The 16,597-nt window shown below is 32.0% G+C and overlaps 1 protein-coding gene across 1 annotated transcript in view; it reads left to right on the top strand.

Moving 5' to 3' along the window:
• LOC121121617 (neuronal acetylcholine receptor subunit alpha-2) overlaps positions 1 to 16,597 on the top strand; it is a 244,467-nt gene that overhangs the window by 202,878 nt on the left and 24,992 nt on the right. Inside the window, exons 5-6 of the mRNA XM_071890020.1 lie at positions 8,014 to 8,192; positions 13,956 to 14,055. Of these exons, the coding sequence (XP_071746121.1) occupies positions 8,014 to 8,192; positions 13,956 to 14,055 (279 nt within the window). The remainder of the gene's footprint in view (positions 1 to 8,013; positions 8,193 to 13,955; positions 14,056 to 16,597) is intronic.

The following is a 16,597-nucleotide window of genomic DNA, read 5'->3' as shown; positions in this document are numbered from 1 at the left end:
ATGTAATGCTTTGACTCCATTAAAAACAAAACAAACGAGAAAGAGTAAAATGGAGCAACAAAAGATTGAAATTCAGAAGCTTCTCTACACCCCCATGGTCATAACCAAGGAGCTCGGATGTAGCATGTCCTCCATGGCCATAACCAAGGAGCTCGGGTGCAGCTGTACCACTGTTTTCGTGATAGGGACTTATTCACCCCTACCAAGGTCTTGGGCGTTGTTCCCAGCACAGGCAAAACCATATAGTCAGTCAAGGTTTCAAGGGAATTGGGTCACGTATTGATGACATTATTATAGCTGGAAGCTCATATATTGAATAAAAGTTGTGGCAAGTACAAATTTCAGATGATTTAAAAAAAATAAATATTCTTAAAATACCTCTCGTTTAAATATTATTCTTGAAATATTGAAAATTATAAAATGTGTTCCCCTATATAAAAGATCAACCCTGTATAGATTATTTTTTATGACGTTAGTTGTATTTAAAAATGGTGAGCATCGACCACCAAGGACGCCATGTGATGTTAAATATGTTTCATAAATCATATTTGTATAACTCATAAATCAGAAGTGGGGAGAAAATCGATGAATAGATTGAGCTGGAAAATAAGTTGGTCCACGTTTTTAAAACAATTAAATTTCGTTATACAAACTGATATCGCGAGTTAGACGGGAATATGGGTGCAAATCGCTCTAAAAAAGGATTTACGACTGAAAGTAATTAAAAATTTGCTCTCGAACTGAGTAATAAGCACTACAAATATGTTCGATTCCCTCTAAAATTTATTTGGACAATCATTCTGAGCTAATTGCTTAGGATAATTAAATGGGATAAAACTTCCATACTCTTTAATTTTTCGTTCCTCAGAATTGACACACTCTAATATATACGTTTGTATCTATTACATTATACGCCTCATAAAATGAGCATATTATTTTTATTTATGAGATGTAAAAGACTGTATAGCAGGGGAAGGAAAACAAAAAAAAAAAACATTTATACGACTTGCTCCAATGTTTTAAATAAATGATATTAAACTATTAGTTTCAATATTCTAAAGAGAAAAACACATTAGTTTTTTTTTTTTTAAATAGAAAATATATGATTGTATAGAACGTACTTATTGTCACACGTATCAAGGCATAAAAAATCATTTGTGTAAAAGGAACCCGCATGATCCAACACAAATCTGTGATACCGAGTAATGCAAATCTAGTGTAGGGTGGGCATGTTAAAAAAGAAACCGAAAATCTACAGGGCAACCGTAATAATTTGAAGAATGTCTTGGAGAAGAGAAAGAATAATGTTCAGGACGTTTCATTAGATCAGCTACAATCAGCTGTGACAAGGGAAGAAGGGGAAAAGGATATAAACAAGGATATTTGCTACAATTACTCCAATGTCGATCCCTAATTCTACACTGAATTCAACAAGGGCTTACAATTATAACTCTACAAGAAATCCTCAGACTTACGCTTCGTCCTATATGAACACATACGAATGTTCAATCAGGTTTGGAATATAATTTAATTTATTTAGAAAAGGATGTTCACTACTCAGGAATTAAATAATAATGACAACTGCTAAGGAAAAGAAAATCCATTCTTCAGATTACCAATTTTAAAAAAAGCGGTCTAGCTAAAAAATACATCGAAATTTCATCACTAGTGATACCCATAGATGAATATATATATTAGGGTGTATCATATTGACAAAAGGTGTGAATTTGGTATCGCCTGATATTTTTATTTTTTGCATTTTATTCATTTTATCAAGGAAATAACTATCAAACGTCCAAAAAAATGGTCCTTCATGTACGTGTTTTGGTATGAAAATCTGTAAAATGTCAAAAAATGGAAATTTTGATGTTGTTTCTTTCAAATTATCAATTTTGAATCCATTTATAGGATTTTGTTTTATTAAGAAGTATAGATGAAACTAATATTTTGCAAAAATATTTCTACAATTTTTTTGTAACTTCCCTTAAACAATGAGTATTTCAGTTCCAAGCATATAGGCAATAAAATATATTTTCTTTTGATACCGCGTATAACGCGCATTGATGTAGACGTTTCTCTTCATTTTCACTAAACAAATCTCATTTTTTCATACAAAGTGTAGAATATATTATGATAAAATATACTTTCCTTCTTCCTTTATGCCAAGGAAGGAACCTTATTTTACCAATTTATAATTTTGAACTACAAAAACTGTCAATTAAACCTTTAAAAATCCAAACTTGTATTTATTATTTCTTAATTTCTAAGGTTGATTTGATTTTATTTCAGCATATTTTTATATTCTATAAGTTTGATATTTTTCATTTATTATGAATATTAAATTTCTACCAAATTCCCAACTTTTGTCATTTCGGTGCAGTCTAAAATATATATAATAATAATAATATTAAAATATATCCACCAGAATGTTAAAATAAAAAGAAACCAAAAAATGACAGGGTCACAAAGATAATTTGAAGAATGTTTGAGAGAAAAGCAGTATAGCCGTCATGACGTTTTATTGAACTTGTTGTGAGGTTATAGAAATAAACACAAATCCCACCCCACTCATAATATTATTTTTATCAATGGTGACCATCCTTATTTAGGACTGAGAACGACAGTTCCTTCTAGTTCAGTCTCGGTCCAATCCAGTTCAGTATACCAGTCCATAAAACTTATAAAGTTTGTTCCTTAATTATTTTCACTCAACTTTATTTTTTCTTTGTTCAATCAGTTCTAGTACTGAAAGTCCCAAGGATTTGGGCTAAATAACGATATTACTGTTTCTAAGACTGGACTGAACTAGACCGAACAAAAGAAGGCCAACTCAACACTTGTGATACCACTCAAGGCTGAGAATAGGATTTTTTTTGTGCACCATTGTAAGCGCTTTTTTCTTCCATCGCTATCATCTTGATTGCTTGGTTTATATTCTACATATTAAATAAAAGCCGAGAGCTTAAGCTTGTTCCTGATTTTTTTTTTTTTAACACACTAAACTTATCAAAAAATGTGGTTAAAATGGTCTTGTGACTTTTACCCAGTCTCGGTAGTTATCTAATTGGGGGTGAATGAGTTAATTTCAGTAATATTTCGTGAGTTCGAACTATATGAAATGTATAAGTCAATGAATATTTTTTGTATGACGTTACAAATTTTTGTATGGAATTATTTATCTGACTAAAACCAAAACTATTATCCTCTTGACGAAATTAAAACCATACTAAAAGGAAGGAAACAAAGACTAGACGGAATGTAACAAAACAAAGATGAGGCAAAATGGGATGAAATAAGACGAATTGGAAAAATTGTGACAAAATAAACACTCAGTAGAATAAAGTACAATAAGTAACATGTTTCAAGAAAGCCTAGCCAATGGGAAAGAGGAATATCCGAATAAAGGCATTCTTGAAGGACATCTAAAATAGGACGGTAAGAAATCCCCACCGTATGATCAGAGGTACGGGAGGAGATATGGATATGTCAGCAACAACCACGAATAGGATACAAAAGTGAACCTTGGAGGGCTAGAAGGAACAAAACAGTTGATTAATGACAGTACATAGGAGAAAATGGTGTGCCGGATTAGAATATACATATTTTCATTATCATGAAAGCAGGCCCACTATTGATTTTTTTTTTCGAACGAGAATGTATTTGACAGACAGAATCCCCAACAGACAGTTATGTATATAAGCACAAAGAAGCCTGTTCGGCAGAATGAGGATTTTGAGTTCTTTTATGGCCAAAAAGAGCAAAAAAGACTGCTAAAATTTATAAAAAGAGCACAACCAAATAAAAGGATTAGTATTTGTATATAAATACAAATACAGCTTAATGCGAATAATTTAAAGAAATTTCTGTTTGAGTCAACATAAACATCATATTTTTCCCGATTTCAATACCATTTTGAAGTCGTCATATCCAATTAAAGGAAGATCGAGGCAATCGAAGGGAGATACGTCTAATTTGATCATCCATCCTAAGAGATGTTCGAATTCGAATTCCACGAGGGCCAACAGAAGGATAATACATCCGCAGAAAACTACCAGAACTAATTGGGGAGTAGAGTGGTCTCCCTCCTTGGAAATGAGATATCAGGACCGAAATAATAATGCGATTAATTTATAATGAGTAGATCATTTTAATATTTCAAAATGGGATCACTTAAAAATAACAAAATGGAACCAAAATACTTTGAGAAGTATATTATCTTTTTTTAAACAATTTTACATTGAATATTTTTCTATAATATATGTCCACTATTCTCATTATATATTATGAATAAGTTATAAGGGTCTAAAGAAAAGGTTTTTTTTTCATCATTTCAGGAAATGTTCAGGACTAACAACTCTAACTCTATATACCCTCAAGCTAACAGGCTTGTTTCCATACTTTGTTTTATAGCATTAGTTGCGCATTCCATTAACTGGGTAGATAACATTTCTTGGACATTCTTTCAATAAATTGAACGATTCTATAGAACATGGAATAAAAATGGTAAAGAAGACACATTAAAACATTAATTTGCCATCCCATTGTTACTTTTTTTTTTTGCACAAGTCATAAAAATATCTCATTTATTATTGAGTAAGGAGCAGATGAGCTATTTGTGGCTTGACTCTTTAACGACAAAGTAGAATTGTACATTATAGAGCAAATAATGCCTGTAAAAAGTATGTACAAACTATTCATGATCGTTAATAGCCAGGGAAAAAAGGTCGAAAAACTAAAGTATTACAAAAAACTTTTGTAATAAAAAAAGACTCATTGTTGGTATAATAATAATACCAAATTTGGACATTACCTATGTAATCGTGAAAAATATGACTTGCTGGGAGGCTTTAAAAAGAAAATAAACCATAAATGAACGTGGTCACCCTGACAATTTGAAGAATATTTGGGAGAAGAGCAGCTTAGCTGTCATGACCTGTTAGCTGCTATCAACCGCAAGAGAAGAAAATTAACACAAACCCTACTCCGTATCTAGTAAAGATACATCCACGAATGACTCCGATATTAATCTTCAATTTTACTTCAAGACCAACAAGTACATACACTTATAACTAGTGATAAAAATCGTGTGTATTTTATGGATGTTATAAAAATAGGAAACCCTAAATCAGCATGTTATCCCTAGCTATATGAAAACTTTTGTGGAGGAGAGCATCTTACCTTTTATGACCTTTCATTGAATCATCTATAATCAGCTGTAAGAGATGAAACCCCTTCATCCGGGGTTGAATGTCCTAAATTTATGATTGAGATAACACATCTTATAGACCATTTTCGACCTTTCCTAGGACATTCCGTCTCCAGCCTCTCCAGTTCCTTACTCAATTCTGATATTAGGCGTATGCTGAACAATGAACCATCCCAAGAACACGCTTAGGACGGACTGCAGTTGTATACCTAATCCGGCAAACTATTGGGAAGGCACCATAAATTAAAATTATTTTTACATGTTCCCGTTCTGATTGTATGTTTTTATAAGATGTATAGGAATAAATGTTTTAATTAATTAATTACTCCAATGTTTATTCTCAATTATACTTACAATTATAACTCCCGAGGATACCCTCATTATTTATCTCTGCCTTTCTTGCTGCACACTCAAGTCCGCAACAAATCCTCGAGGTTCCTATCCGTCTTTTATGAGCACACACGAATGTTCCATCAGGTTTGGAATATAATCAAATCTATTAGGAGAAGGAACTACTCAAGTATTAAATAATAATGACAACTGCTAAGGAAAAGAAAATTCATCCTTCAGATTACCAATTTTTGAAAAAACAACGTACCAACTAAAAAATACACGCGATTTACATCACTATACATAACTCCCAAACCAATCCTAAAGGTTTCGATTCATTATCGATGCGTTTATCCACTGCATACTTCGATGTTCCCTTCTCCAGATTGAAGGAATAATTATAACAGATTAGGAAAATAAAAAACCCTCTTAAGGTTACAACTACAAAAAGTATCGAGCTTGTCATAAAGGCCATAATTTTTTTGATATTTACCCTATTTATTAAGATTCAAAGCTTTTTTAAGCACATACTATTGAACATAAAAATAAAGATATAAACATTTTTCACAGCCTAATGTTTAAATATTCAAAAAAATAAAAACTTAATGTATTTATCTAGCTTAGAATTCGAGTTATCTTTGTTTGAATAAGAAATGGATGTTTTTTCTTCAGGGAAGAATAAATAAATAAATTGTTAAAACATCCCATTTAGTTGCTGAAAGTACACACTTTAATTTAAAATAAAAATTTTAAAATATATATATATTAAGTTGGAGAAAAATTTCGTATTTCCCGCCCTTTTTTTGAATTAAGTATATCTTGCTCATTATTTGTCACATCAAATCAACGAGAAGAAAAGATCAAACGATTTTGTTGACATTTTGTTAAAAAAGGGAAAAGAAATAAAGGAGTTGATAGTGAATATTGCTTCAAAATAATTAAATCAGATAATTAGATGTGATCCTAGAACTGGAATGTTTAAGGTCTACAATGTCACTCGAACACACAATGAGAAACAACTTCATCATCATGTTGGAATATACATATATGTGATCGTATTTCCGACTGAAGGTGAAATAATAAACTAGCAAGTTATAAAATTATGCTTCTATAACTGTAGAAGAACCAGAAGCCAATGAAAAGCAATAAGACTCCATTATCTTTTCTCCAAATGAAATAATGAAACTAACGTGCCACATTTGTGGTCAATTTTGCTAGTATTTAGGGAATCACTTGGACTACAAATTATTTGGTTAGGGTTAAAGGTGGGAATGATAGGAGGCGGGTTGGACCTAATATTAATGATGTACACAATTTTCACAATGGAGTAATATTAACAGTTATAAAGTTCCTAGGAGATTGTGGTTAGACAAGAGAATAAAGCCTATAATATTTATTGTTGACACTTATAACATCATTGTGTATTTATGTCGTCACATACATTTGCCATACATTTGATCAGTTTTGAATCATTTAATCTATAATTACAATTTCGAATTTTATTCTGTAATTTGTATTCAAATGACTAAAATAGTTGTCACATTTACATCAACATTTGTCTAAAAAAATGGACTCTAAAATAATGGATTTTGCCAAATTTGTGTACTAAAATCGAATTAAAGCATTCCAAATTGTCTCTTAAAACATTCTACATTTAAAAACAAGACAAAAAAATTTAAATAGTGTATTTAAATACTATGGCAGCTGGGATTTATATAATATTATATCACGAGCGAAAAGGGATGGATCACATGAAATTGACTTAATCACCTTGCTTAATGATAAATACCTTTTTTTTGTGTCTGTTCATTGTAGCATCGTTACTTTTAGCGAGTTCTATCTTAGCAACACCAAATTATTCATTTGAGTGAGCTTTTTTTCAGTGTCCCTCATTTTAGAGACATTTTCATATAGTAAACAATGCTCTTTTATCACTCTACCAGCTTCATTGAATGAATAAACATTAAACCTTCACAAAGGAAAATATCAACTATAGATATTTCCTATAGTCTATAGCTACTTTTGGTTCACTATATGAAAATGTCACTGAAATGAACGACGCTGAAAAGAAGCTCGCCCAAATAAATCCTTGTTCATATGAATGTAGCTAAGATGAACGCACGCTTTTTTTTTTTTTAATAATATCTCTAAACATACTATCTTAAGCTAAAAAACACAGTTTTAACTGAGTTCTACAAATCAATCAAATGATTCAATATAATGTTCATTCCTAATTATAAGGGAATTAAAATATTACACACTGATTATTATTATTGTGGCTCTCAAAAGTGTCCAAGCAATATTGAGACATCCGGTACCATTTTTTTTTTTTTATCTCAGGGGTTTTGTTCCTGATGCCATTTGTCTTGGAAGGAAAATAAGTACATTTTTATTTTCAATTCTAATGATTTACTCACAAAACATTTTAAATTCTTGCGTTTAAATGACTTATCCTCTTCTATTTTGCTTACTACCAGGTGGACGTCACGAATCGTACATTTGAAGTGGACTTGAGTAACTACCTACCCAATGGAGAATGGACTCTGTTGGAGAAGCCAAAGTTGGTCCGATCCGAACGCTACTATCCCTGCTGTATTGAGCCATTTCCAGAAATTACGATATCTCTACGTATGAGACGAAAAACGCTCTATTACATGTAAGTGATTGAAGTTTAATAAAACGATTTGGATACTGAGCTGACCACTGTCAAATAATGAATCATTTGTGACGTATAAAAGCTTGGTTATAGTTATACACATAAACCATGTGTAGATTGTTTGAGATAACATGATTTTTTTGTGTGTATATATTCGTGCTGAAAGGGGCCCAGTCGCCATCCTTCCATAAAGGGGTTCTTGAATATGTCCTTGTTCCTTTTCTTTATAAAGTAAATATAGTTATATAAAACTTGCATGGTAATTTGCATCAATATTTAGAAACTATATTATAAAATCCTTCCATAATACGTTTTGTTATCGGAATAAATATGGTTAATATTAGGAGTCTGAAATATATACAAAGTTTTTTTTGCAAAACATGTTAGGAATAAGGTCAAAATTTATGGAAAATAAGGATAAAATATGTTTTTTTTTGTTGTTTGAAACGTATTTCGCAATTTAAATTTTGAATTTATAAACTTCGACAAGGAAGGATTTTTCCTTTTCTTTTCCGAATTCAGATTGTGAATTCGTTTAAAAGCATAAGTTAATTGAGGTTGCATAGTTATTTATAGAGTAACTCATGGTGCCCTCAGGACCCCCCGAGCTAGCACAAAAAGTATACTCCTCAATATAAACTAAAAATTGATCATGTGGTCTTTGTTCAGGGACTTGTTGCTATAGCTTGGGTGAAGAGTTTCGCAAACTAAGCTAGCTAATGTAACTACAAAATTTTCTTATTACAAATGAAATGCTTAAAAATGTATTATGAATCACAAAATCTAACATTTTTTCGTCAAAAAGTTGAAATATGTTCTTTTTTTGTACCCAATAAATTAAAATATATGTTATTTTTGACAAAAATTCAAGAATATATTATGAAATATGGAATCATATATTTTTTATACTTTAGCTACGACATTGCTAAAATGACACACAATGAGTGTTGTTTAAACTGTTTTACACGATGAAGGTCTACCACCTATCAAAATGGGAGCTGGGAGCGAATCCAAATTTGGATGAGACGTGCGTCAGACATTCTTCTCCAAGATAACCAAACTACACATTCCAGGGGTTTAAATCAGGGCTGGAAGCAGTTCAGAAGTAAAAAAAAACTGTTGCTGCAAAAGTTTTGGTTGTATGACACTGTAACTAACTTATTGATGTTGTAGACAGATTCCAACGATATTTCCAGCCTTCTCAGCGCGGAGGAGATTGAACATGCGCTCCATTTTTGTTTGTTGTAGCTATGATATTTTTAGTGGAGGTGTACTGATGCATTGGAACCGGCAATAATCAAACTTTTTTGAAGTATTGGAATCGGCTCGATAATGCCGATTCCACGAATACCTGTGTTTACTTAATCATAAACATTATTTATCAAAAAAAAAAATTATAATATACTATTTCAAATCCTCAACCAATAAAATATAATGAGAATCATAGTATAGAGTATAGAATAACCTCAGTTTTAGACTAGGGGCTCCGACTTGTAGGGGTCAGTGCTATAATAATAAACCTACATAACAAAATTCCAGTCCATCCATTGAAAATGAAGGACTTTTCATTAGAGCAGGCAATATATATGACCATAAGTTTACTCCTGAGCATGAAAAGGAATTTATTTTTAAATAATTATAATTATGATTGATATATATATATTTATGTTTTTCCTCGTTAAGTCTTAATTAATAAAAAGTAAAATGTTAAAAAAATCATTTTTTTATTCGTAATATACGAGGGTTGTTTGAAAAGTACGAGAGATGGCACTACTGATGGGTATCGAGGTAATGTTTAGCAGGTTGTAGTATCTCTTGGAAGAACGCACACCAACTTTCAACTAGATCGGTCTATTTCTTTCTGCTAGGCATTCGTTTTAATCCAGGAATGGACTGGAAAGATTATGGCGAATGTATTTTGGGATCGCATGGAATAATCCCCATCGACTATCTGGAAAGGGATAAAACTATTACAGGTGCATATTATTCATCATTATTGGACCGTTTGAAATCTGAGCTGCATGAAAAACGCTCACGATTGTCACACAAAAAAGTCAATTTCCATTACGGCAATGCACCAGCTCATACCTCAACAGTTGTGGTCGCAAAATTAATAGATATAGAGTTCAAACTCGAGATGACCACAGTGCTAGTTATCACAATTACCTTTATTCTTTTGTCATCCATCACTATATCATGGATTTTATCAATGATTTTTGGAGTAGGAACCTCAACAGGGTACCTAGAACTCTCAGCGTCACTTGTGCCCACATGGCCACTCTGAAAATTTTGAAACCCCTTATAAACTGTTCTAATCGAAGTTCATAGTCCTTATACTGTTTATCAAGCTTCTTTTTTTTACCTCTTGAAGTGTGTTGCCTTTCATAAAGTAATGTTTTATCAACACACAAAATTGTTTTTCGTCCTTTTTTTGAAAATCACTCCACCTCCTAGATTCAAACAGATGCCAAACAGAAAGAAATAGACCAAAGTTCGTCTGTGTTCTTCCAAGAGATGCGACTAACTAAAAATAACCTTGATACGCTCTCGTAGTGCCATCTCTTGGACTTTGCACGGACTTTTCAAACGACCCTTGTAACTATTATTAATAAGGAACGGGTATTTAATTGTCCCCAGCAGATAAGGTATTTGTGCTGGGGGATAAAATATTAGCCTGAAAACGGAAAACTCTAATATACATTAAAACCAGTATTTATTGTTGAAACATATAAATTACCTACGTTTTGCACTTCTTAGTTTTTCTATAACCATTTTGCATTGCATAAATAAATTATAAAAAACTGGTCTGAAGCAATTGTATTTGATTTAGTGTTTATTTAAAGTAAATAATAATAACGCTGATTCTGCAGACAAAACGATTAATATCATCACAGACATAAATTTAAAATAAATTGTTATTAAAAACTACAAATCAATTAATAATCTTTACGACATACAACCCACAAAATATGAACAAAAAGCCAGACTTAAAAGAGTTTTAATGCATCAGAATCAATGCAACACTTTTATGGAAATAAAAACATGTTTTTGTATTATATCGTTAGAAACATTTTATATAATAATAACAGCATTAATTATATGTGGTTTTGTCAAAAACACAAAAACAAAAATAATTTTCTTTTTCTCAACATTTCTTACAATATACTCAAATATTGATTTGTATAAATATGTATCTCTGACCCTTCAACAAAAAAGTAAGCTGTATACTGTGACGAGTATTTGTGAATTTCTATCAACTAACTATCGCACTTTGTCCTTTGAATGGGCAACAAAATTGCACTTTAAATCAACAAAATTTAGTACTATTTAATTAAAAGGCCATATTGGAGCCATTATAAATAACTTGAATCAAATAAAGGTTTTAAAATAAAGGTATTATTAATTCTTGGGTATCTTAACTCAACCCATAAATTTGAATAGTAAGTCTATAATAGATTCAATCAAGTCTATGACATATTGGTTTACATCAGGAGTTAAGGATTTTTTTTCAAAATTGAGTGTATATTCTTTGACGAATTACCGTCAATTTATATCAACCAATTACTCTTACTAATCCTTTGTGTGATTTCCAAATTGCACTTAAAGTAGACTATACTGATCGTCATAATAAAATATTGAGACATTAACATTTTTAATTTAAAAAGAACCATATTTGGGCCAATATAAGTCTCTTAAATCAAATAATGGTTCTACACTATAGGTAAAATTATTGGGTATCCTTACTCATCCCATAAATTTGAATACAAAGCCTATAACTTAACTCTGACTCTGTATGTATACATGGAATGAAAAATAAATATGGATTTTTGCTTTTCCTTGATTTTTCATGGTTCTATTTTGGAATCAAATTACAGTATTAATGTTCACAATATTTCCTACATTGTGAACGAAAAAAAGTTTAATATCTTATAAAATTTGTTTGTTAAGGCCCAAAGGTGGCCATCATCAATAATGCAGTTATAGGGCCTTGACAAAAATTTTATGTAGGGGAGCTTTTAAATCAATCTTTGACAATTTTGACAGATTTTATGAAAAGAAAAAAGTTGGGAAATAACTTTTTGAGTTAAAATTTTTTAGAATCGACGATAACATTGCAGATCTTTTTGACATTTTTTTGACATATAGAATAGAATAAGAACATCGTTAATTTTAAAATTTGACAAATTTGCCAACAAGCTTATAGTGTCTGTCATAGATGAAAGAGGGTCTGGTTTTTAGTTGGTGCCAGCTCTATTGGTTTTTTAATTTTCCAGCGATGGTATCATTATTCTTAGGTTCTTGAAGAGATAACTTATATATGTAGCGAATGCAAATCAAACCAGCGCATCACTTAATTAGTGTTATTTTTATTTATATAATTTTAAACTATTCTTTTCCTTTTCCGTTTAAGGGAAGCGTGTGAAATAAAGTACCGACAAGACGTTATTAACTGTGCTAATTTATTTATGACTCATAATCTACATTGGTGACCCCGACAAGCGAATAATTCATCTTTTACTTATTTTCCACGTGCAATGACTAGACCTGAAGATGGCGAACCTACTTTGGAGCTAAACAAAGCCGCTTCATTCTGTGAAACTCCCAGCAACTCTCACATTTCGACAGTAGGTCAAGTTAAACTCCCTGAGTTCTGGATAAGCGACCCACAAATGTGGTTTAGCTAGGTCGAGGCCATTGTCAAATAGGGAAAAATTACCTTTTCAGAGACTAAATTTAATTATGTAGTCGGTGCCCTCAATCAGGGATTACCTACAGAGGCACACGGGATCTGATTATTAATCCCCCCTCCACTAGAGATCCTTTCAAAGCCTTGAAAGATGATCCCATTGATCTTCTTTCGGCATCCGAGCAGCGACGACTACAACATCTGGTAACAAAGAATTAGGAGACAAAAATCCCTCTCAACCACTGCACAGTATGCGTCAGCTGGTGGGCACGACATTCATCGACGACAATATTTTAAAGACATTATTTATACAACGTTTACCTAACGCAGTCACGACAATTGTCTCGACATCTTGGAGGAGGTAGCTGTACTTACGGACAAAGTGATGAACGTATCAACACATAGCATTTCTACAGTTAGTCAATCCCATCTTCAGAGTTCTAACTACTTGAAAATAAAATTACAGGGTTGGAGACTGAAAGATTGATCGTTCAGCACACTGGGGGGGAATACTGTAGCGAACTCAAATCAAACCGGTGCATCACTTAATTAGTGTTGGTTTTATTTATAATATTTTAGACTAGTCTTTTTTCCTTTTCTCTTTAAGAGTTGTGTGGTATATATGATATCGACTAGACGTTATTATCTGTGTTAATTTATTTATGACTAATAATATACGTATATATAAAGCAATTACTACTGCCTGAAAGACGAAAAGTAACACTGATGATTTGTTGCAGAGTTATAAATGTAACGTCTTGTTGGACTCTAAGTGGAATTGTTTAAATCATTTCCATATACGTGTTTTACGTGCTTGGATTATTCATTTCCTCCAAAACATTCTTCAAATTATCAAGTTGATCTTTTTTTTTTAAACAAATAAGTACATAATATTATTTTATCTATTTTCACTTCCACCACCCCCGTAGTCACGGGTTTATGGTGACATCAAATGAAAATGCTCTATTTTTGATACTTTGATCAAATTTTATATGACGCATGCCAATATTAATGTAAACTCAATAAAAACATACTTACTATTAGAAATAGTGCTTTAATATTTGTTTTTCCTTTAGGTATAACATCGTATTTCCGTGTATGATGATGAGCACACTCACTGTCCTTGTTTTCTGCCTTCCGCCGGATTCTGGAGAAAAAATTGCCCTCGGAGTCACGGTAATAACCTTCATTAATATACATATAACAATGTCTAATAACAAATATTTAATATTAAAATTGAAATTATACAAGAAAATTGTAAAATATAATACATTCAGAAACATTTGTATGTGTTCTTTTTTGGAAAATAAGTTGTGTTACATCGACTTGAGTCGAACAAAGCCAGTTCTAGTCGTTCAGAATATTCCTGGGGCAGATAATTTGGAAAATGAACTAAAAATACTTGCGTAGCCACGCACGCCAAGGGCCAATTTATTAAAATTCATGCTCAATAAAATACTTTTAGTGAGTACTTTGATTATGAGATTGTTCTAAAGAAGTAAGTAAAAACTTCCTCCCAGAGCCTGTAAAATAATAATAATACATTTTGTAGTTGGGAATTTCCATTACCAGTGATTCCATTTGGTTGCATTTTTTATCTTGTCCGTTTTTTCGTAGTTGCCAACCTTAATTGTGTTTTTTTCCCCCAATGCTACTATGATTATTATTTCCCGTGGAATCAAACTTCTTATTCTACTTCCTAATATATATCATTGATACATACAAAACCAGATGTTTTTAGGCCTTCAAAGCCATTGCGGCCTTTAAATAGCATTTTTCTGCAAACGAGCAACAAACGACTATTTCATATAAAACAAAAAAATAAAAACAGTAAAATTCAATTTTTCTCCCTCCATGTTGGTATGTATCCTTGCACACTTTTTTTAACGGGCCTGAGAAGGCTTAGAATATTTACTTCCTATGTCCTTGCTAAATACGAAGATTACTTGTGTATATTTTTTCATCTAACAGCTGCTTTCAGCTAATTTAATGAAACGACATGACAGAAATCAAATCAAAATTCTTACAACAGATTGGTTGTCAATTTTCTGAAAGGATCTGTATGAGTCCATCTGAAATTTTTGGAGTGGCGAAAAGATAAGATCATCATTGGAGAAAGATGTGCTCAGTATGGAGCTCTACCTTTGAGAATGTCCTCCCTTTACACGGTTCAAATGAAGCACTTAATTATAATCTTCGACTGAACAGTAGGAGTGAGTTCATTAGTAATGTAGGGCTTACTTCTGTAGATCAATACATATCAGACGGAAGCCCCGTGTTGAATAACATCTTTCTATCCCATAGAGCACGCCAGATGTTCTCAGGACTGTACTACAAAATCAATTATCTCGATTCTCCGATCCCTGCTTTGATTGCCTTGGAAGTCGTTCCTAATAAAATGATGAAACAAGTATCGAGGGTTAAAATTGATCGTAAAGGAAAAGGACCCTTCATCTATTGCAAGTCGAAGGTTCAGACAGCTTGCTATTAAAAATAACATGCGGATCTAAACATCATTTTGAGGAATCCATTCATCTAGATACACGTCAAAAATGGTTAATGTATAGATTAGGAACGTCCTGTATATGAAGAAACAAGTCACAAGAAGATCCGTAAGATATAAATTGCTATTTTTGCAATAATGAGTTGGACATCTCGTTCCATCTATTCTACAAATGTGAACAAATTAGTCCGATACTTAAGATGGTGAACAAAGAGATCTGGATGAACTTTGAAGTGAGACTGAGTCCATCGGATTGGCTCAATGTAAATACCTCACGATATAAGGATAGGTGGAAGATTGAGTGGCTTATCTCCAAAATACAGTGCATAATATACGCAGTGAAACACAAGAAGCAAGATCATGATTAGGTATCTCATGGTATAATAATCCTCGACTACGTCTCTATTTATGGGAAATACTATACAACATATTAAACGTAATGAGCGCTCTGCAGCTTTTCTTTCAAGTAATCTTCGCATTGTCAGGATGACCACGTTAATTTTCAGTTTCTTTGTTTAACATACCGGCAGGTCCAGTTATTAACAACTCTACCAACTGATGATCTACACTTAAAATAATTTCAAAGATTACTTCTTACACCACCACAATAATGGAGAGGGGAATAAACCCCTTCAATCACATCCTCTGTTTAGTAATGGAGAATAAGTGTTTGCAAACATATCATCATTAAGGGCATTAAATCCATTTCACGGGAGTATCAGGGAAAAGAAAGTCTTATAATTTACCCTAAGAAGAATTTCAATAAATAAACAAAGCTTTAGTAATTCTTTATTGCTTTTATCACTGCAGTAATTATGCGGGCATAATAGAAGGAACTGTGTGTATACATCTTTTTATGAGTGTTTTCTATTTCTTTTAAGGTGGATCATTTATTTTACAAAAATCAATAGAACAGACAGAAAATGTAGAAAGCAAGAAATGGATCTATAGTAAATATATTTATTACTGCAAGTTATTTTCTATAAATGATAGTAATCTAAGTCCTACTTTTTATCATTTGGATTTTTTGTTTATCTCTCTTCCATCTCCTCCTTTCTTGTATTATTTTTCTTGAATTGTTTACATAACTCATTCATGGACTTGTGGACATGGAAAGAGAAAATTAGTTTTTTTGTCGATATGAGGATATTTTTTTATTATGGATTAGTTAAAAATACTTTCATTCAAGTATAACTTTTATTCATGCTGTGTTTG

Source organism: Lepeophtheirus salmonis, chromosome 7 (assembly GCF_016086655.4).
Source record: "Lepeophtheirus salmonis chromosome 7, UVic_Lsal_1.4, whole genome shotgun sequence".
Taxonomy (NCBI): Eukaryota; Metazoa; Arthropoda; class Copepoda; order Siphonostomatoida; family Caligidae; genus Lepeophtheirus; species Lepeophtheirus salmonis.
This window is presented reverse-complemented; position numbering and strand designations above follow the sequence as displayed.